This window comes from Rhinolophus sinicus, chromosome 3, assembly GCF_057876585.1.
Source record: "Rhinolophus sinicus isolate RSI-liver-muscle chromosome 3, RSI-T2T, whole genome shotgun sequence".
NCBI lineage: Eukaryota > Metazoa > Chordata > Mammalia > Chiroptera > Rhinolophidae > Rhinolophus > Rhinolophus sinicus.
This window is the reverse complement of record NC_142503.1, coordinates 180,071,611-180,094,002: the sequence shown is the minus strand read 5'-3', so window position 1 is coordinate 180,094,002 and position 22,392 is coordinate 180,071,611. Positions and strand designations below refer to the sequence as shown.

Genomic DNA, 22,392 nt, shown 5'->3' with positions numbered 1-22,392 from the left:
GCAAGTATTACTCCCCTCCTCTTATGAGAAAGGGAACCAGGCTAGCAGAGATAAAGGCTGCTTCCTGCTGCCTTCCTCCCCTGACATTCTGATCGCATTGTGTTGCTCACGCAGACCTCTTCTCATCTCTAATCTCGTGAGGTGGATGTGATACCCAGAAGGCTGGGACCAGAATCAAGTCCTCACAAAACACCAGAGCATCTACACAGGCTGTAACTATTTACCTTAGAGATAATGTTAAATCAACGTAAAAGGCTCTTTCTAACACATGTGGAAACACCCTCCCAGGCTGTGGGGAGAGAAATCAGGCAGGAAATAAAAGCTAAGTGACACACTCTCCACAACATAAAACCAGTTACATCCTTCATCTCAGATGAAAGCGCTGTTTGCAGCTGACTGACTGGAAAAGACCGCGATGTGCTTTAACCCCAAGTCATTCTCCTTGGGGGCTGCTAGTGCTGTGAGAGTAACCTTTTATATGGGAATTAGTGAACCCGGGTCAGCTGCAACCAGGTGATCACAAGAAAGGCAAAACCAACGCCGACGGGCAAAACGCTCCTTCCAGAGTCACCTATAACAAGTCAAAAATCCGCCAGAACACTGTAATAATGAAACCTCTTACCAGAGCACTAGGAATGTACTATGTAGGGAGCCCAGATTTATTTGTGTGTTTTTGTATTTTACTAATTTTATGGCTCACCTGTTAATAGACGAGAGATCTTACAAACGGTTAGAGCTAGAAAGAAGCAGAGAGAGAGCCAGTTCCAGTTCTTTAGTATTCAGCTGAAAGGAATGACACCGAGAGAGGTTCAGGGACTTATCCAGTCACCTAATTAATGACTAATGGATGTGACAGGTCTTTAGCCCCCATCACACCAGGCGACGATGCTGGTGAAGACGTGGGTTAGACAGACATGTTCCCACACAGGCGTCCTAGCTGGACACCATTGCCATATGCAGGCATCACCTGGGGGCCGGGGGCCACCCACTGCGTAACTGCTCTCCTCAGTGCTCTAGCGTCTCTGGATCCCAAAAAGTACAACGTTGTCTGGGACAGAAGTCATGCTGTAGAATTAGACTAGGGCAGCCCTGTAGGCCCTTAACGGAGGGTAAGTTTTCCTTTTCCCAGTATCTTAAAAATCCTGGGAGGGGCATGCTGACTGGCCGTGGGGAGCAGGGAGGACTCCACACAGCTACCTGTTGAGACTCTGAGTGAACCTTGAGAAGGACAGCGTCAGGAATCAACACCCAAAAGTGGGGAGGAAGGCTGGGAAGTGGACCTGCTACCAACCTCTTTGCTGTAGAGAGAACTGCACTTCATGTGGCTCTAGTTTATCCCAGGAGACAACTGTAGTGCCTTTGTCATTTGAAAATGTTATTTGTTAAAGTGTCAGATCAGATGGAAGCAGTCATCGGATTGTATTGTCACTCCTCCCAGCCTACCCTACAGAAACCTCTCCAAGACTCTAGGGAGTGCTGCACTCCTCGTCTGCCCTAAGACTGCCTGCATTTCCTCTTAAGTGCACTCTGGTGCAAGTCAGAGCGGTGAAGTCCCCCAAGTTCAGTATCTAATCCCAACATGCCCAAGTGACATGAGGACATATGTTTAAACTTAAACCAATACTAAGGTCTCACTTAGTATTTTTAAGCAGTTATAAATCAAAATGGCCAAGTAGTTTTCAAGTAAGTGACTTTTATTTTTCTCTGACATTTCACAGTCAATTTCTACAAAACTTCATACTTCCTCAAAATAATTCACATTTGGTAAGTAAACCTCTAAAGAATCCATAGCTGGAAAAACACTTCAATATATGCACGAGAGTTACTTTTCTGCTGAAGGAATCAAAGTCAGACAATACTGTAATCAATAAAAAGCAATGAGAGTGTAATAAATTACAATGTCATTAAATTCCAATCCCATAACCAATTCAATCAGCAGCTTTTTCTAGATGTGTTTCAACACTGCCAACAAAATCTGCCAGAAGTTCTCTGAAGGGTTGGTTTGAGCTAGGGTTGGTATGGCTTCTCACTTTCAGAAAACAGTCGCTCTGCAGCACTACTTCACACCAGGTCAAATCATGCATCGCTAGGACCACTACTTACAGCCTTGCGCAACCAACAGAGGTCTTTCTGGTCAGCTCCGAGGTGTCTCCGTTTGTCGATCTGGCTTCTGGCCCCAAATGTCTGCTCACTTCAGTGGATTCTCCTTCCAAGATCTAGCTTCTCTGCTCGGCTTCACCTGCTTACAGCTCCACTAGGGAAGGAACGCCCATGCTAAGAGCCTAGAGAGACTTTCAGCACTAAGTTGTAAGAGCAGAGAAGAGCTGGGGGTGGTGCTGCTACTCCCTGCCACTCAGCAGGGAGGACCAATGATGGCTTTCATCATCTTTTACTGTGACAGGAAGGCAAATGCAAGCCTTAATCTAGGAAGAGTCCAACAGGCTTATAGTTCCACAGAGGGTTTTTCTGATGGAATAAATGTGGTTCTCAGCAAGTTGTGTTCAGATTTTTGACACTCAGTAAGACTCATGACTGCTGCCCAGGCTGTTCTGAATGCACCTGTCTCTATAGTTTGTTGCCAAACATACTCTGCCAAAAAGGAAGCTTCTTAGCATGGTGCGCAGAGCAGAGCTGCTGTAGTACCACATGGATTCAGGGGAGGCAAAGGGAGTCGGCCAAGAGAAAAGTATTCAAAGGCGCTGAGTCGGCTTAAAGACACATTTGCTCTGATTTTTGAAACTTTCACAAAGCAAATGGCAGGTAATGATTCTGCACTGATCAGGAGAGTCTAGAGATTTTACCCAGTTGTTTATTTTTAAATTGGTCATGTCTAACTCATACATGTGTGAGGACAACGTGTAGGCAATCCGAAGCCTCATGATTCTTAAACTACGTTAGTTACAACTACCTAGTAAATATGAGCATTCGCTTCTGGCCTTCATAAAACATTAAGAACATTTTCCTTGCAGAAAAGATGAAGCTGGTCGTCCAGAACTTGTTTAATGATTTTCAAGAGGATGACACTTTTAAATAAAGAGGAGAAAGTCTGAAACTCTACTACTTCGAAATCTGGTTTACCTTTACAATGAAGCTGACTGTGTTATCAGCTGTAAGTTCTCATCACACCCTCCATTCCTAGATCACCAACACTCCTCTGGGTTTGCTGCCAATATCCAACGCACGGAAGCAGCAGAAGACTCTGCTCCAGTGACTCCACATCACTGTGCAACATATGGGACAAACATTTTGGAGGTGAAAATTGTTCAGAACGTTTTCCAATTTTTGTGGGCTTCTATTTTGTAACCTCAGGGTGACTTTAATCCCAAGTCTATCAAGCTTAATAATCATGTCTTTCCTCTTTTATAGAAACAAAAGAGGAGTAAGAGATGGCAGCAGAGGGGTAACAAATGCTACCCTCTCAGGAACCATGAAGCTATCTTTAAGATTTTCACACATAAAACAGGTTGCATTGTTTCAAAAAGAGGGGGGGGGAGCACAAATTACCAGAATCTTCCAGCTTCTGACCAAGAGATGCTAGCCATGTCTACTTTCTTCAGACTCGAAAGTCTAAACAGTTCATCAGCTCACTCCAGATGGTACTGCATCTGTTCCATACTTAAAACTCTGAAGTCACTTTGCCTCCCAGTTTAAGTGAAAAGAAACCTGGCTTGTGATGAAAGTGGTGAGTTAGTTCAATGTATGACCCTTTCCACTTGACTCTCAAGTTTAAGAAAACAAAGCCTTAAGTGATTAAGTGCTTGCACCCTAAGCCCAACCTGTGCCCAAATGGCACCGATGCCTGAAGTAAGGCAAACACACCTCCTCTTACTTTTCTCTGTGACTAAGACATTCAAGGGAAGATCTGTGAAGGGATCTTTATGTCACCTACTCCCTGGCTTGACAGGTGTCACTGTACATTCATCCATGTCACTGCACCCTGATCACGATTAGTGAGTGGGATGGTGGGAGATGACAGCCAGAAGGGCCTCCTGCTTTGCCCCGTGATCCATCTAAGTGCCTGCAGGCTAAGGAAAAGAGACTCCAGGACACCCTGAATCTGAGGTCCTCAGTGGAACGGAGACACAGGTAAACCGTGCACAGACCACAGGTGAAGACAAGGTATTCGCATGTGGCTTCTTAAGTGAAGTGCTGAACAGTTTGTTTAGAAGGAAGAGCTCTTACATAAATTTTGGGAAACAGAAGTAAGATAACAGCAAGAGTGAAAAAGAACCACTCAGGTCACAAGAACATGTGCCTTCTGTGCTATATGTCTGGGAGATCAGAAAATGCTTCCAGGTCACTGCCAGTATGAGGGGACCCCGAGGTTAAAGACGCCTGCAGCTTGGCCCAAGCCTGAGGAGCCCTGCTTTTGGTGGCCTCGATAAACAGCTGGGTCTGCTCCTTCAGCTGGTCTAGCTCTACCTGAGTTGCTTGGTTCTGACGAATCAACTCCTTGGTTTTCAAAGTGATCTCCAGCAAGCCAGACTTGTGCAGGACGACTAGGGTGTTCTGAAAGCGCCTGTGTTTGCTCTGCCGCTGCTCTGAGAAGATATCCGGGCTGCAGCACAGGTGCTCTGCGGCCCATAAAGGTGAGCTGTAATTAGCAGACAGGGGGGAAAGGGGGGAGCTGCTCTCTAACCCATGCAGAGTACTGTCTGAGGCGCAGACAGGACTGGCGGGGGAAGCAAAGGTCAGACTGGGAGCTTTAGCCACGTGGCTGCTGGACACCGGCTGAAGAGTTTGTGGACTTCCTCCTGCCACCAGAGAGGGCACCCCCTGCAGAGCTGAGTCCTCAGCAAGCTTGGCGCTGGGGGGCACTGGAGTCGGGGGACAGGGTGGCACAGCACCGCGCTTGGTCGGCTCTCCGGTACACGAGCTGGGCCCCAGTCTCTCGGTACACATTTTCTTCCTCATTCCACTTTCTGCTCTTTCCTTTGGGCCAAAGGAAAGGCCCCTTTTGCCTGGGTGTGGGGCGATTTTCGTGTAGGAATTCAGAATAGGCAAGTAGCTCCTGGCGTCCGCCTTTTTCTCGCCAGCGTGACGTGGGCTGACAGGAGACGGCACAGGCGGGTGAAGGAGTAACAGCTGTGGCTGCGCTGAGATCACCTCAAAGGAGGGCTGCACAGTCCACGACTGGAGCTGGGATGAGCTGCTGCCCTGAAAACAAAGGAAAAGAGCGGCTCGTTACCTGCGGAAAGGAGACAAGTCCGAAGCTTCTCTCAAAGGGCACAGCAGAGATCTTTATAACAACTTCAAGTCCAGAGCTTTGCTCACAGATGGGGTAGCCCCTCTCAGGAACGTCACTGGAGAAGTAGTTTGAAAGTTCATTTGGGTCTGATATCATCCTTTTTCTTTCAACTTTTCCTGAGGGAAAACTGGAGGAAGTACCTATTTTTATCCAAGTGCTATCACTCAGAAAATGAAATTGTAGGTAGGTGAAGTAATGACAGTTATCTAAGGTCACAACTGAGGCAATAAAAATATGGAAAGTACAATTTCATGGCGTGAAAACGTGCTAATCTCAAGACTATAAATGTGACTTTACATCAACATCTATCTCCATTTAGTTACATCTGGAACCTCTTCTACCTGAAAACAACTTTTGATTAAAAAGTTACACGTGGCCAGGAGTCCAGGGCCCCTTTTAAAGGCAGTGACACTCACCAACCATGAAACCTTCCATGATAATAAGTGGTGCTTACTACAGGCCAGCACTGCGTGTGGTTTTACACGGGTTGTCTCCGTAACAGCCCCATGAGGTAGCTATCATTTCCCTTCACAAATAGGAAACTGAGGCACAGGAAGTTGAAATAACTTGCTTTAAGTCGACAAGCTACTGAGAGAGCTGACTGACTCTAAAACCCACCCTAACCGTTCTGCTATACTGCCTTTGTTATATTATTCCTCAATTATACACTTTCAGTTTTCATTCAAGTCCTGATTCAGATACAAATCTAATAAAAAAGGCATGGTTACCCATTTCCACTATTTAAAAGCCAGACCGGTTCCAACCTGGTCCCAAAGATAGAAGTGTCGAGGCTAGGCAGAGAGCAAGCCCACACCAGGGGTTCTTATCCTTGGTGGGTCACCTTGATTGAGCAGAAGCTCTCTTCTCACAAGCACACCGCTCTGCACACATTTCAGCTTCCTGGATGCCTGGCGAGGCACGTTAGGCCAGCTACAGTTCATCTCCTGCGCCAAGGGTGAGAAGGCCCGGGGAGTCCATTCTGGAGCCCTCTTGGTATTCGAGTCTACTCTGGGATGTGTATAAGCAAGCAGGGCTAGGCCTAGCAACCACACTTCCCTGCCGGAGGGGATCCAGAATGAGGCGTCTTTCAAAGGAGAGATGGCTTAGTCCAGCTCCGTCAGAAGCAAAATGTCAGGCTGTCCCCTTAGTCATTCTTGCTCTAAGGGTGGACCTACAAGGCAAACGGATCCAGAAAATATCTAATCCTCTGCTTCCCTCAGATGGTTTCACTAGATTCTTCCTAATGCTGCTGTGATGCCCACTGTCGCAATAGATACTTAGCTTGCTTGTTCTAGCTATTAGATGTTACAATGTATTATTCATGTTGAATCACCTGAGGGAGTACGGAATATGATGTTAGACTCGGATAGGCTCTCAGAATCATTTCCCATAAAGCCTCATGTTGAAGATGAGGAAACTGGAGTCCAGGGTGGTTAAGTAATTGACTGTGTGCAAGATCACACAGGCGAGTGGCAGAACTAGAATCAGAACCTCAAAAGAAAAGTACCTAAAGCCAAGCAAGCAGTAATCAAGACGTTACACAATATGCAGAGATTTAAAAAGTATCCCATTATGTTAATTTTGGAGTGTGCTGGATTCTAGCATGTGTGAAAAAAAGAAGACGAAACTCCTAGACTACTCCATTGGGTCAGCCTGTCCCCAAGCCGCCCATCTCCTGCTGGAGCCCAGACGCCTTCCTGGAAGGTCTTTGTCCTGAAGAATGCAGCTCTGCTGGAAAAGCAGACTCACTCCTCAACTGTGGACTGTTCTCAGCCCTCTGGAGCTGCCAGCCTCACCTACAGCAAAGAAAGCATATAAACACAGACTCACAAGGAGGGGTAACACGAGAGCCAGAGAGGAAGGCAGGTAGGAAAAAAGCCAGGAGAAAGGAAGCCCTGAGAAGCATCCCAGCGCTGGTGGGCCTGGACAAGCTCATTTGGGCTCCATTACGTGTCTTTATTCTCTCTCTTCATTTCAACAAGCAGAGCTGTGCTTCCCGCTGAGATGTGATTTGCCAAGAAAAAATCTTCAAATTCTTTTTCCAAACTCACCAGGTTGCCTTGTTGAAAATCAGTTTGTGTTCCTCAGAAATAACTAGGTAATAGTTAAGATGTTACGGTTTCCTGTCAGGCTATAGACATGTATGTTCTTCTCCCTAAGGCGGGAAGGTCAACAACGTAAGGCCAGATTTCCAATGTCAGTAGCTTCAAGCGGCCTCGTCAATGGACCCATGGGAGAACTGATGTATTTTAGAGCAAAGGAGGGTAAGGTTAAATCTTCTTTAACCCAGTTCATATGACTAAGTTCTGTTTCAAACATGGGGGCTTAGCTTAGGTTTCCATCTGAATCTTTTCTTTCACATCTAGACAATAACCACATATTATTTAAAGTTATATAATAAAGCTCGAAACAGGGTATTTTTCAGCAATGCTGTGGGGACACTTCTGGGATAGCCATACCTAAACCAAAGAGCTGTTCTCTCACTAATGACACGGCTTTGGCTGATTACTAAGAAAATGCTGAGAATGTGACATGAGAAACGTGGAAACTGCCTCGACTTCTTAAACAAATACATCCGACATTTCTAAACTTCCAGGGCATTTCAAATTAAAAAGAGATTCTTTTGTTTCTACCCTAAATTCTGCCACATATTAGAATGCACTATAAAAGGCTGTGACATTTCTGCTTGGTTCCTTTCTGCATGACAAAAGAATTCCGGGGTCCCTTCAGACAAACTGGGGATACAAAAATAAGTTTTACTGTGTGGAAAATGAGAACACAAGTCACAATTCTTACAGTCCTTTTAACAAAAACACTGTCAGTAGTTGAAAGGAAACCTCCTCTCCCCGGGACAGAAGTCAGCATCAGCGTGGTTCTAATGGGCTGCTTCTAAACTCTCTCCTGGGCAGAGCGGAAGGGCCTCTCCGCATAGGACGCTCGGGAACGGGAAACGGCACAGACGCCAGGAGACATCGGTCCTCCTCACCTGCTTGACCAGCACGTTCTTCATGACGACCATGGGAGGCAGGGCAGGGAAGGCACTGCTTGCAGCCTTGGAGTCCTGCCTTGGCCTCTCTTCCCGGCTCCAGCCCAAGGCACTCAGCATGTCCTCGGACTCCATCTGCTCTGCTGAGCTCAGGCATTCTGAGCTCCCATCTGGTGGGCAGAAGAACGGTCAGTGCACTCAGGCTCTAGGCTCAGGGCTCTTAACCAGGGCAGCCATGGGTGCCTGGGAACTGAATCGAACATTTGTGAGATGGGTTTTTGTGACTTTTTCTGAGGGGAGGGTCTTTAGCTTTCATTGGATCCTCAAGGGGATCCATACTCATCACTCTCACCCCAAAAGATTAAGAATCACTGCCCTAGGACTTCCTTCCTAACTCTCTTACAGACAAGAGCCTGCAGCAACTCGGGTTCACGTGAAAGTAAATCATCAGCAATCCACAGGAGAAATGTGCTGAAGGCTTCAAAGGTAGTTTATTACTTTCAAGAATCTCTTGTTAAGGGGGAGGGGAGTATGTGTGTAACCTGGGGCAGGATTAGCCCTTTAAGAGGCTCTGGGCACTAGAAGACGGAATTATAATAAAAACAACACCAATCTGTAAACCTGAAAACTTACATCCATGCTGAAATTAAAATAGCTTCTTTCTAAGTTTTCTAATTGTAAATTCTGGATATGTTCATCAAAGGCGAAGTTTAAAAGGTGTCCGTTTGTGTTGCTCCTTCCTCCTGGTTAAGCACCTCCTGTGCTGGTGTCCTAACTGCACGCCGAGTGTGCCTACTGCGGGTCCTGCACAGAAAGAGACCCTCCGAGGCAAAGAAAAGGAGGTTGCTCTCCGTGAAATCCGTACAGAAAGGACTTAATCAGCTACCTGCTAGAGCAAACCCAAAGACTACTGTAACCCTGCTATTGAGGAGTCTGGGGTACCCCAAGTGCTCCTCAGGAATCTCGGCAGAATCTGGATGAGGCAGACTGGAATGTGACTTTAATTTAAATGAGGGCAACTGTCAACACTTGCATTTAAATCGGAATCTCCAGTGACACTTTTTAGAAATTATGGATGTTGGGGTCCTCCCCTCCATCTACTGAATTGATTTATCTGGTGCCCAGACAGGTATATTTTAACAAAGCACCACAAATTATCCAAATGTGCGTCTCTAGTGAAGAACCGTTAGGCCAGGAACAAAGGCCTCAGAAGCAAAGTGCATACCTGGTGCGGGGATCTCGGGTTCTAAATGCCCTTCTGCATGAAAAGGAAACCAGGTTCCTTGGATTCCAAGTCTTTGGCAGGGAAGATACAAGATGCGCCTGGACATCTTATCAGCCCAGAAAGCAAGGAAGTCCTCAAACACAAATGGGAACATGTCGAAAAGACACAGGGACTTTTTATCTAGAAGGGACTCCCAATGGCCAAATCGGGGACAATTGGAGTATTGAAAACAATAATGGTGAAGGACTGACCAACTTATTTTTACAAAAAAAATTCCATGAATCCACAGTGATACGCAAAAAAGGGGGTGAGGAGGGAAAGTGCTTCTTTACAGAAGAATGTCAGCTAATAAAATATACAAGAAGTAAGCTTAGGAAACAATGCTGAGAGATAGACAAAAACCCAAAGGGCTACAAGTCGGCCCTCCCTTCCCCAGACTGTCCTTATTCTAATTCCTCGGTCGGTGGGTACTCTGTTCCTCTCTGAGCAACAGTCTATTTATAATTTGGCTTCTCACGCAACATGCCTACGGGGAGAAAATAAACTAATCTGAGGATGAGGCAGTTTTCGTGTTCCTAACAGCTGCATTTCTCACTGTAAGTTAATAAATCAACCGGATGGACTGATCAGTCTCTGTGAGGCTGGATAACACATCTTCCTCTAGGAGAGTACTCCCATCTTAGGATGCTGGCCTGGCTAGATCCCCTGGCATCAGCCCTCTGCATTCCCTGGGCCAAAATGTTGACGCTAGAGTCACAGTCAAGCCACTCCCCTCACACCTGGAAATAAAAAAGAGCCTCAGCACAAAATTGATTCAATGGGTACGCAGTTAGCCCTTTCAGGTAAAGTTTAAGATAAACTTGTAAGGAAAATTGTTCTACTTTCTTATCTCTAATAGATACTCAAGTTTGGAATTGGGCCAGGAGGTTCCTAGTCCAAATATAAAACGCACAGATACTGGGAGGATGGGCTGCAGACGGGAAATGTGTTTAAACACAGCCAAATTACTTTCTTAGCAAAAAAGTTACCTTAACAAATTTTGTATTACTTTCTTTAATTTTTTACATGCAGTATTTCTTTCCTGCAATGCCACTATTCCTATGAAATAGGAGCTAAGACAACAGAATTATGAGTATTTAAATACTTTTTCCCAGGAACCATTTGCCAAAGTTGAAAATGTAAGATTTTAAAGTTGAGCATCTGAGTTGAAAAAGATGTCAAATCATTCCTTCAAACTAACCCCATGGTGACTGACGGGTACCCTGCCATGTGGCATCAGAATTACAATTTTAAGAGATCAGATAGTTATTTATTCTGTACATGAAAGCTTCCTATCTTTATCACACAAATGAGTTTTAGGGAAAACCTTTTTCAGGCAAATCATCCGTTACAATATACAAAGAATGAGGTATTTTTAACCTGAAAATCCAGAGTCCTTATCTGACTCAGCAGCTGCCATGCCGAGTTGACGAGCCACTTTTTTCATCTCTGTGCCTTTGCCTAGTTTGGCCAAGAGTCTTCTGGGACTCCCTCTGGATGAGTTTTTCTTCTCCATGTTTTCCTGGGCTGGAAGTGGATTCACCACTACTCTTTCATCTGGATTGTCCTGTGAAAAACAACAATTACATAAGCTGTCAGTGCCTGGATCGCTGAAGCAGGTGATCCAAATGGTGAGTAAAGTAAGGGCAAAGAACAGTGGCCTCGCCCTCTTCCTCTGTATTTTCTCAAAGTCTCAAATGAAAAGGCTTCAAGTTTACTAAATAGTAGAGGGGTTTCCATCCAAAAAGAGGTTCGCTGTCCTCTCTGTGCCCTCTAACTTCATTACAAATTCAAGGCACACAAACCACATTCAGTAGAGGCTTTGTAAACTGCTAACAAAGGGACATGTGATTAGGCTTCTGGAGTGGGGAACTCACCCTGCTCCCTGAGGGCGCAGAGGAGGGATGCCCATCTCGGACAAGGCTTACTTTCCCAGGATACACCTGCGAGCCCTGACTTATTACCACCTCCCAAGTGTGGTTTCCCAAATTAACTTTTCACTTCTTTGGGTGAGGTACTGAACAGAGTGAAAACAACTCCTTACGTACACACACTACTTTTTGGCTTAAAAAGCCCTTTATGCAGAAAGAAAGTTACATATAATAGTGCTCTGCTTCTATAAAAGCCCACAACATTATTTCTGTTGTCTCACTTGAGCCTCACAACGTCCTCCTGTCACTATCCCATTTTACAGAGGAGGACGGTGAGGCTCAGGTAAGTTACAATTGGTCATTTAAAATATTTATCAAGTTCCCACTGTGAACCAGGCACCGGGCTTGGACTGGGAATACGGGGTGAATGGAACAAACATTGTCCGCAACCTTCCTGGAAATGAGTCTAGAGAGAGACAGACATTAATCAAGTAATCACACAATGAATTACTATTTTTGTAACAGATATAGGGGAGAGCCTAGCAGTTTGAAGGGACAGGAACAGGGACAGGGACAGGGACAGGGAAGGGAAGGGAAGGGAAGGGAAGGGAAGGCTTTCCTGAGGAAAGTGACATGTAACTGGGATCTGGAGTTAGTGGGAGTCAGCCCCGGAAGGGGGCTGGGTGGGGTGAAGTGTGAAGGCCCTAAGGGAGGCCAGAGCAGTGCAGAGGGTAGCAGGTCATGCCCTGACATGGGGGGAGGAGGGGACAGACAGGCAGTGCCCTATCACCCAATTTGTAAGGACTTTGGTTATTAAGAGCAATGGGAAGTCACAGAAGCATTTTAACCAGAAGAGTGACAAGATCAGACCTGCATTTTAAAAGCACTTTGGATGCTGGACTGAATGGAGAGGCCAGAGTGGCATTGAGATCATCTAGGTACCGCTGTACTACTTACTACGCAGTCCAAGTGAATTAAGGTGAGGGCAGTGGAGATGAAGAGAAGTGAACAGATTGGAGACATATTTAGGAGGCTGATTTGACAGGGCTTGGTAATTGTTTGCTTGGGGGCAGGGGTGCATGGCGGAACCATCTTCTAAGCTTGGGAGCCCGAGAAGAGCATGGAAAGGATAGGATGGGTGGCCAGGCTAGTTCAGTTTAGGCCATGTAGAGAGAAGTGACTGACTATGGGTCATCTGAGTGGAGATGCAGGGTAGGCTGTCACATGTACATACTGGGGCCCCAGGAAGAAGCCTAGATTTGCCCCAGTGACACAGAGCTGGTTCACAGCAGATCTATAACAAGGCTAACAGTGCAAAGAATTAGACAAATTAGCCCATCAAAGGGCTGGCAGAGGTTGAAAACTTCCCAGACATTTTTGAGTCAGCACTGAATGGCAGCTGTAAGGCTGGCATGATAAGAACACAAAAGAGGGCGGACACGTGGCTCAGTTGGTTCGAACGCGAGCTCCGGGCAATGGTGCTGCCGGTTTGATTCCCACATGGGCCAGCGAGCTGTGCCCTCTGCAACAACAATGAAGGCAATGAGCTGCCGTTTGGCTCCCGGGTAGCCAGATGGCTCAGTTGGTTGGAGCGTGGGCTCTCAACCACAAGGTTGCCGGTTCAACTCCTCGATTTCCGCAAGGGCTGGTGGGCTGTGCCCCCTGCAACTAACAACTGGCAACTAGACCTGGAGCTGAGCTGTGCCCTTCACAACTAAGATTGAAAGGACAACAACTTGACTTGGAAAAGTCCTGAAAGTACACACTGTTCCCCAACAAAGTCCTGTTCCCCTTCCCCAGTAAAACCTTAAAAAAAAAGAAAAAAAAAAAAAAGAACACAAAGTATACGACAGGGCTAAAGAGAACAGGGTGCCAACCGGGAAAATGACAATAATAATGAAATTGGGTAGGTGTTGGTCTGAATGTTTGAAATCCTAACCTCCACAGATGATGGTATTAAGAGGTGGGGTCTTGGGAAGGTGCTGAGGTCATGAGGGTGGAGCCCTCCTGAATAGGATTAGTGCCCTTATAAAAAAGGCTCCAGAGAGCTCCCTGGTCCCTCCCACCAGGTGAGGACACAATGAGAAATCTGTGGCCCAGAAGAAGGCCTTCACCTGACCGGCACCTAATCTGACTTCCAACCTTTAAAACCACAAGAAATAAATTCCTGTTGGTTATGAGCCACCCAGTCTGTGGTATATTGTTATAGCAGCCCAAGCATGCTAAGACAGTAGGTGTAAGCAAAGCCTGGTGATATTTTAATTCACAATCCACTCACAACTCCATCCATTTGTCCTTCTGAGTGCAACAGGGAAACACAAGCAAAGCAGCACTGTATGTGAACACCCTAAAATGCCAAGACTGAACATTTCTGCTAATGCAGGATCTCATGAGGAACATCAACTACTCCGGAAGCAGAGGAGGGGTTCGAAATAGAATTAAACAGATGACAAGGATGCTTACGAGCAACCCTGTCGCTCATATTTTTGCGTACAGAAGTGGACCAACGGGAACACATGCTGATCTGAATAAGACTGAATTTTAAACACAATTCCAGGGAAAAATTATTTTGTACCATGTCAAACTCATTGAACAGAACTGGTTTCCCCATTCAATCCATGTCCAATCAAGTACTCTTTGACAGGTCACAGGTTCAGCCCTATGAGCATAAGAAATAAATGACATTGTCGTATCTTGTAGAGCACCATGCAAAAGCAGTATCTCTTACTGGATGGCCACGGACAAGTGCAACAGCATGGACAATGCAGTTTAAAAAGTTGACTAAAATGTAAAAGTGTATCTCTAATTAAATCAGGATCCTTTTGTACAAAACCCAGCAAATGGGCACGGTTTCATTTCCCTGAAATAATGCTGTCTGAAAGTGACTAGGAGGCTTCTTCCAAATGAAGCAGATATATTATAGCTTATGGATGGGCAATCCGACCTATTCAAGTCTGATCCTGCTGTTGATTTAGATTAGGAAGGCAGCTCATGTTAGGTGCAACTAATTAACAACAAAGTTTCACGCCTTACTAAATATGGGTTATTTTATAGGTATTTTACGTAAAGCATCCCAATTTCGTCTTCCACAATCCTGTAACAAGAGAAGGAAGGTCTTGCTGCTGCTGTTAAAGCAGAGTCAATGGAGCTAAAAAGATACACAGGAGTTTATTCTGGCCCGTTGAGAATGTGCAGGACGATACTGATTGTGGAATCTAAATATGAAACATTGACAAATGTGTTAAAAGGAGAACGGATTCTAAAATTTTAAATCCCAGGGAATTGGCGACAGTTGGAAATAAAGAACACACAGTCTACTTTAGAATAGTAAATTCACTACTTTGGATGTTAACATGACTAAAAATACGAAAGCCTCTGTCCTAAGTTCTTTTTAAGCAGCAGAAAGCCTTAGTGTCCCAGGGAGGTTCAAGTAGAATGGATACTGAAGGGCTACATCCCACCTTGACCTCTCTTCTCCGAGAGACGCACTTCCTTCCTGGAAGTAGTACCGCGGACATCAATTAGCTGGTGAACAACAGACCCACTCACACACAGCACCAGATGAAGCTCCTGACAGAAGAGAAGCAGTGACAGTGTTTACTACAGGTGCGCTCAAACCCAGGGCAAAGTCTGCAAACCACAAGATTGTTTTCTTCCTCGGTATTTTTACAATAAAGCTAGATGCTCATACGCTGACTAGGGGTTGAAAACGGGTTACCAAGCTCTTACCCACTTGTGCGATCTCTATTTCCTAGCACAGACTGAAAACCACTAACACTGCTTTACAAACATCTCAGATCCTTACGTGTCTGACTCTGCATTAAAAGGACTCCAACTTAAGCTCCCGGAACTGTCAGAATTGACCCTAACTGGGTCTCTTATAAGAGTGTATGTAACACAGAATCCAAAGGTTCTCAGAGAGAACAGTACGCACTGAAACTTATAAAGGAAAGTGCATATAAATATAGAGGTTTATATAAATAGGTATAAAATTCTAACAAGTATTCCACAGCACTTGGCTCTTCTATTTTTGTGCTTCTTACCTTAGAGTGTAATTATTTGTCTCCTCAACCTCAAGAGTTGTTTTTTCATTTTTGTGACTTCAGCCCCCAACAATGTGTGAGGTACTCAACAGAATAATAAATTCCTACACATTTTCTGTCCTGCTGAGTCTCACTAACAACCCTAGCAATTTAGCTGTCACTGAAATATCTGAACAGCTTGAAGGTCAAGATTCTGCATTTCCAAACACCACGGTCACCTTAAGATCTAACTTCCAGGTCTGGTCTCCTGCAGGAAGCAGATATCTCATGTACCCCTTATTGTAAGATGCAACCTCAGGGATAAACCCATCAACCAAATTAAGGTTGGTCTAATCCACAAACAATCTCTCTGAAGATTTAGGCTTATAATAAAAAGGAGACACAAGGTTTACAAGGAAAGGATCTGATATGTTACTCAGATCCCTCCTTTTATAGATACTTGGCAACTTTCCTGAGAGTTCAAGTTTCTTTTATAATGTATCACATGTATAACATGCATGCATGAACAAAGGTGTGAGGAGAAAGCCAAAGCAGGAGCTTAAATACAATAAAAAGACAAGGCCATAAAAAATTAAGACCTTACCCCCAGAAAACTACAAGTACTCCCAGTTAGAACTATAAATACATTATTGGGTTTTCTCTGAAGTAATTTTTCTTGGTCTACACATTTGAACATACCAGTCTGGGGGAATGTCTGTGTATTTTAACAGAGAATGCCTCCCCCCAATCTACCTAAATCTCTAATATTCATCTTCCCCTTCACATCCATTTTCATTCTTCAACTTGGCTGCAAACTCATGTCCAAGATCCTGAACCCTGATCCCATACAAAGCCCCCAAGGAGGGCTCACTCCACTCCCCTCTCCCACAGAGGAGGTAAGATTAGAGAACTTCCCTCAAATCCCGGCTTCCATAAGGGTTCACAGTCACTGCCCACCTCCCCATTCACACCAGCCCACACTGCATCTGTGCCAGACAGCAGGAGTACCCTCCAGGCATCCACCTGCCTGCCAGCTCAGCAGGGCAGAACCGGGCAGACCCTAGGACTGTGCTGTGACTGGCATACCACCAGCCTCCCAGGGCAAACGCCCAGGCAATGCGTACTGCCAGGACTTGGGCAATAACAGGGAGCCTGTGCCCTGGGCCTAGGATCAGAGCTTCCCCCAACCCACCCACTAAAACTAACTCCTTACTTGGCACTGCCCACCTTCTATCCCACCTCCTCATCCCCTGGCACCACGCCCGGCCAGCTGGCCACCCAAGGGAAATAACCAGCCAAGTGGGTGACAGCAGGTTTCTGGAAAAGACAGCACACCTGTGCCCTGGGCCCAGAACGGAGCGAAACCCCCACTCTCAAACCGGAGTCCCAGGACCCTCCCCAGGTTACAGCTCCCGCACCCACTCACCTGCCCCATTTCCCTGCTCCTCTGCTCCCAGTCCAGCAGGCCTCCAGGCTCTCCCCCGACCCCCTCGCCAAGCCCAGTAGGCTGTTGCCCTCAGGGCTGGACCACGGCCCACCGCCTTGAAGGTCTTATCCACTGGCTCCTCACACAAGCCCCCCGACCGATACAGAGCCCCCTCCGCAGCCGTGATTCCTTCTACCCCGCAGTCCCACCCCTCGCAGCCAAACCAACTAAATGGGGGAGGGCCACATATTTGACCCCCTCTGTTCCCCGAAAGTCCCGGTTCTCCCACTAGCCCACTTCGCGTCCTTCCTCCCTCCCCTTCTCCCACCACCTTTCCCCACGTTCCCCGCCCAGATCCTTTCCCCGCGCGCCCAGTCCTTTCTCACCTAGGGCCGGGGTCGCCGCTCCAAAACCTGCCCCGCGAGTCAGGTAGCGCATGCGCGAGCCCGGCCCCGCGGCTCCATGACAACCCCGTGGTCGCCGAGTATCAGGCTCTCCCACCGGCTTCCCGCCCCTTTCTCCTCCCCCCGCCTCCGCGGCGGCTTCCGCCAGCCACGTGACCCGGCTGGTACGCCCCGCCACCATGGAGACTGCTCGCTGTTCTCCTAGAAGGGCCCTCGGAGGCGCACCGTGTTCCCGCCCCCGCCGGAAGGCGAGTCCCGCCAGCCTCTCAGAGGGCGCAGACGGCCCGAGGAGGCCGGCGCTCTGGAGGGCGGGCGTCTCTATGGTTGGTTCCCCCAGCCCTGCCGCCATTTTGAAGGGGGACTTTGAGGCCGGAGACGTTGGGGCCTTTTCAAGGCAGGGTTTGGAGAAACTGGCTTCTAACAGGGCAGGAGGTGTGCTTCTCCTGCGAGAGCGGGTGGAGGTTGGCCGGGGTAAACGGCTTTCTCGGTTTGTACGCCGGGAGGCCGGGAGCGTTGGGGACCGCGACAGGCCATGCCGGCTGGCACGCGAGCCCGTGGCGGCGGCGTCCGGCGTGGGAGGCGGGCTAACACCCCGTCGCCGCCTGGGCCTGACGGAGGCGTGCCCTGGCCGCCTGGCTCGCCGATCACGTTTTTGCCACGCCTGTCGCGGCGGTTGGTTTGCGTTCCCTGCTACCTCCGTGGTCCGTGCTCCGCGAGGCGAGGACGCAATGAGTAGTTGTGTTGGGTCGTCTCATGTCATTTGATGTATGACTCGCTTTGTCCCGTGCGACTGCCCGAGATACTGGGTTTAATATGATACTGTTTGTCTTGCCAGCTCTTGGTGAAGCGTGGTGGTGAACACGTGTAACGGCTAAAGAATAGAAGGGTTTGGGATCAATTGAAATTGTGATGCTTTGAATCAGTGAGAGTTACTTCTTAGATTAGGAAATAGTCCTTCACTGGTGAAAAAGGGGACACTGGTGAATTGTAGAGGCGGACAGGAGGAGGCAAGTTCTAGAGCTGCCCTTCCAATAGGGTAGCTACTACCGTGTTTCCCCCCAAATAAGACCTAGCTGGAGAATCAGCTCTAATGCGTCTTTTGGAGCAAAAATTAATATAAGACCCGTCTTTTGGAGCAAAAAAATAATACATTAATTTTTGCTCCAAAAGACACATTAGAGCTGATTGTCTGCTAGGTCTTATTTTCGGGGAAACAGTAATCATGAAGGGGGTATTGAAGGAATTAAAACGGAATAAAGAAAATTCAGTTTCTCAGTCCTACAGGCCACATTTCAAGTCCTCAATAGCCACGTATAGCTAATGGTTATTATTGCACAGCCCAGATTATAGCACATTGCAAGCATCACAGAAACTTGTTTTGAACACCGCTGGTCTAGATGGCAAGGGGGGGAAATTGGCCCGATGTTGGTAATCCCAGCCTTTCTAACCGCTGCTAGGTCGTAGTTAATCACCTTAGTCTTCCAAACACAGAATTATCTAATGCTGATGCATTGCTGGGTATGAATATTTATTAGCATAAACTCTACCAACAGTAATTGAAAGCCTACAGCATGTAAGGCTTTTGTTTAGGGGATATAGGGAGTGGAAACAATAGCTAACAATTATCCAGTAATTAACAGCCCGGCAGTTTTACATGTATTCTCTTACGATGCCTCTACAAATTTATGAGGTTGGTTTTATTTATTACCATTTTTACTTTATAGATGAGGGCACTGAAGTGATCCAACTACTAACACTGGGATCTTCATTAAGCCCTATTGCCCCTTTTTGAGGCAGAAGAAAACACTCTTTGCCTTCAAACACCTTAGAATCTGATACAGGAAATAAAGGCATGCTATAATAAACAGTATGAGAGAATGTGATAAATGCCAGAGGATTCTGAACAAAATTTAATAAAATTCAGGGAGTAAAAAACTACCCTTCAGCTTGTTTTTTCTTTGTTGTTGGAGGAGGAAGAGACCAGGAGGGAAAGCTTTTAGGACAGATAAAAGTTGGAATTACAGTAATGGAAATGGATGAGAGCATAGTGAATACCAGGCAAAGAGAATAAATGAAATAAGCAAAAGCATGAGGATTATTTTAGTCCTGCAAAGGTGCACATAAGTCAGACTTCCCTGATTTTACCTATTTTATGAGCAAACCAGCCAGTTACATCTATAACTTGAACTTCAGAGACAAATTTGGTAATGGAACCAAATGAATCAGACCAATTTATTGATAGGCATGATTTTTATTGAGCTACTGTATGGTTGGATATATAGAAAAAATTACATATATAGAAAAAGCAGTTACCAGAGGGTAATAAGGGGGGTGGGGGGTGGGAGATGAGGGTAAGGGGGATCAAATATATGGTGATGGAAGGAGAACTGACTCTGGGTGGTGAACACACAATGGGATTTATAGATGATGTAATACAGAATTGTACACCTGAAATCTATGTAATTTTACTAACAACTGTCACCCCAATAAATTAAAAAAAAGAAAAAAGAAAAAGCAATTCATGAAAATTAGATGTAATTAGGTATATAGAAAAAGCAATTCATGAAAACATTTTTATATAACCAAATGAATGTAAAAAAAATTTCTTCCTTTCTTTGTTAATTCACCCAGTTTGAAATCATCATCTCTGTTGATAGTTTCCTGGTGCCATGAGTTCTTTAATCTTTGCTGTCACATGTTTGTTTAGGCTGAGGTTCCTATGGTGGAGAGTGGGTTTAGAAGCACCACTTCTTGCTGTGCAGTCCTTTCCAATTTGATCCAATATCAGTTGTGGTTCATTTTGCCACCACCACTGCCAGCAGGGGGAGACCTGCTCTTTTCAATGCTGTACTTAGGGATTTGCAAGTAGGCTTCTTTCTCAGACTAGATCAGAAACTGCACCTACGCTCATCATTAAATTGCTACCTGCCACTGTCTATGTCAGGATTTGAGTTTTCAGTCCCGCATAGGATGCCATGAAGAGTTAACCTTGTGCTGAGTTTTATTTGAAGATATTTTAAAGTATACAATATAAAATATTTATAATTGTTTAATACTTAAAGTCAAATTTAAAATTAAAGTTATTTAAAAAAACTTTTAAAGTGATTAAAATAGTGTAATAGCAGTGAAAGTATTCAAAAGATCGAGTTTCAAATCCTAGCTCCTATCAATAGTTTATAAAAGAAGGAGCATTTCAGTATCTTCCCCAACATATACACAAGGAAGGAAGGTGGACCATAATCTCATAATTTAAAAATTGAATAATTTCTGCTTTATGAAAAATTCATTGCATTATTCTTTTTTTTTTTTCAATTTTGCTGAGGACCTGTGAAAACATCACCATAAGAACTGGCATCGGTTCTTGGACCAGCATTTGAGAGCCATCTATTTTATTTTTCTGAACCTTAATTTGGCCATCTGTAAAACAGTTATCTTCTATTCTGGATCTAGCATTATTAGTGCTAGCCACTTTAGTTTTTTAAAGAGGAGTTGATGGGATGGTAGGTATGTATAATCTCCAGAGTCCCAGAGCCATGAGTCAGTGAGGGAAGAGGAGAGGGGCTCTGGCCTGTGCGTGGGCAGAGGGATCTACAGGTCCCAGGCTGGCAGAGGCAAAGGTGGGTGATCCTTTCCTCCTCAGTTAGGTGACTAGACCCCCACCAGCCAGGTTGGTTCTTGGCTCATATTGTAAGGCAGTATCTGGAGGAGCAGGAACAGTGACAGGATAACTGAGGTTACAGTCAGAGTGTTAATATATAGAGGCACAGGTTTGCTTTCAGGAGCAAAGGGAACCCTCCCAAATAGCTCTCCATCGTTTTGCCAATACCTGGAATTCCTTCAAGTATAATTGCTCAACTTGCAAATACGCTAGAACCCAAGACAAATTTTCTTCTTATCCACTAACAGAGTGTTTGCTATGCCAGACACTGTCCTAAATGATTTGCCTAGATTTACTCACTCAATCCTCACACAGTCCTGTGAGATGTTTGTGCTGTCATTATTCTCATTTTATAGAGGAGGAAACTAAGAGGCCACATCACTTGCCAAGGCCACTGGTTGTATGTAGGTGGTGGAGCCAGGATTTGAATTCCAGAGCCCTTACTTTTAGCCCCCCTGCTAGGCTGCCTCAGGTACTGTCACACCCTTTCCTACTGGGCTGAGGCCAGTGGGGAGCCCGAAGGCATTGGGGACAGGCACGTGAGGAATGGAGTCTGGGCTCCATAAAGGCAAACTGCAGAACACACCTTCATCTCGTCCTCTTTTCCTTTCACTCTGCATATGGTAGAAATATGTGTTGTGTGTGTGGGTATATGCTGATTTCAAACCACTCAGCGGCTGCCTTTTACTTGGAGAAAAGATGTTAGAAGTGTCATCTGCCCCCCTCCACTGAGTAAGAAGTCTTTGATTTAAACTCACAACTTCTCTTTCTCTAGGGGACTCAGAAAGCTGTCCAGCTGCCCCTCTGTGTGGAACCACAGGGTTTGTAACCTACAGGTTCTCCTTGGGCTCACGCCTTGCTTTATAGCATCCCCCCCTCTGTGCACACAGCCTTTGGATCCCCGTGGAGTTTCCCAGATGGCATTGCCCCAAGGAGGGGAGCACAGGCCCCCACAGCAAAGCCAGACGGAACTGGCGCTCTTTGGTGGAACCTGACACCAGTAACTAGGAAGCTGGATCCAAAGCCCAAGATCAGGGGCGATCTCCACACAGACGTTAACCATCCCCTAATTGAACACTTTCTGTCTCCTGTGGCTTGGTCAGACTGGTCTACACTGTAATTTCTTGGGTACCTCTCTGTCTCTCCCCACTGGAGTCTAAGCTCCTTCAGGGCAGAGATTATAGCTAATGTTTTTCTCCCTCAAAGCAAATTCTACTCAGTAAGTGTTCAACCAGCTTGATATCAATGGGACCCCAGCTTCCTGAAAATTTAACAATGGGCTCACACATCACTGACAGGACTCCAGAGAAGGAAGACACCAAGGGAGTGAGTCACTTCCAGGCCTGCTAGTACAGGGCAGACTGGAGATCTTTTCTTTTGTCAGTTCCCTGACATGCTCTGCTCTCTCCCACCTCCAGATCTTTTGCACACAACCCTGTGTGTCATTGGGTGTGTTGACAAGGTGGAGTGAAGGTTGCTGACAGGTTTTGCCCCACACTTGCCATTCAGGCAA

At 46.0% G+C, this 22,392-nt stretch overlaps 2 protein-coding genes across 9 annotated transcripts in view; both read right to left on the bottom strand.

Moving 5' to 3' along the window:
- Positions 1 to 2,243, bottom strand: part of TMEM63C (transmembrane protein 63C) — a 113,640-nt gene extending 111,397 nt beyond the window's left edge. For 3 of the 4 annotated variants that reach the window (XM_088797424.1, XM_088797428.1, XM_088797429.1), the window contains exon 1: positions 2,104 to 2,243. The gene's annotated coding sequence lies outside the window, so the exon portion shown is untranslated. The remainder of the gene's footprint in view (positions 1 to 2,103) is intronic. The other variant, XM_088797426.1, reaches the window with a different exon arrangement.
- Positions 1,677 to 17,356, bottom strand: CIPC (CLOCK interacting pacemaker). Of its 5 annotated transcripts, none has more exons than XM_019733627.3 (5): positions 17,204 to 17,347; positions 14,831 to 14,939; positions 10,879 to 11,065; positions 8,235 to 8,404; positions 1,677 to 5,157 (listed from the first exon to the last, which is right to left on the bottom strand). In XM_019733627.3, exons 2-5 carry the CDS (start codon positions 14,885 to 14,887, stop codon positions 4,264 to 4,266), a joined length of 1,308 nt encoding a protein of 435 aa, XP_019589186.2. In that variant the 5' UTR covers positions 14,888 to 14,939; positions 17,204 to 17,347; the 3' UTR covers positions 1,677 to 4,263. The 5 variants fall into 5 exon arrangements, with proteins under 5 accessions (XP_019589186.2, XP_019589187.2, XP_019589189.1 ...); XM_019733628.3 differs by lacking the exon at positions 17,204 to 17,347 and adding an exon at positions 16,818 to 16,978; XM_019733630.3 differs by lacking the exon at positions 14,831 to 14,939 and having other exon boundaries at positions 17,204 to 17,356.
- Positions 17,357 to 22,392: the final 5,036 nt, after the last annotated feature.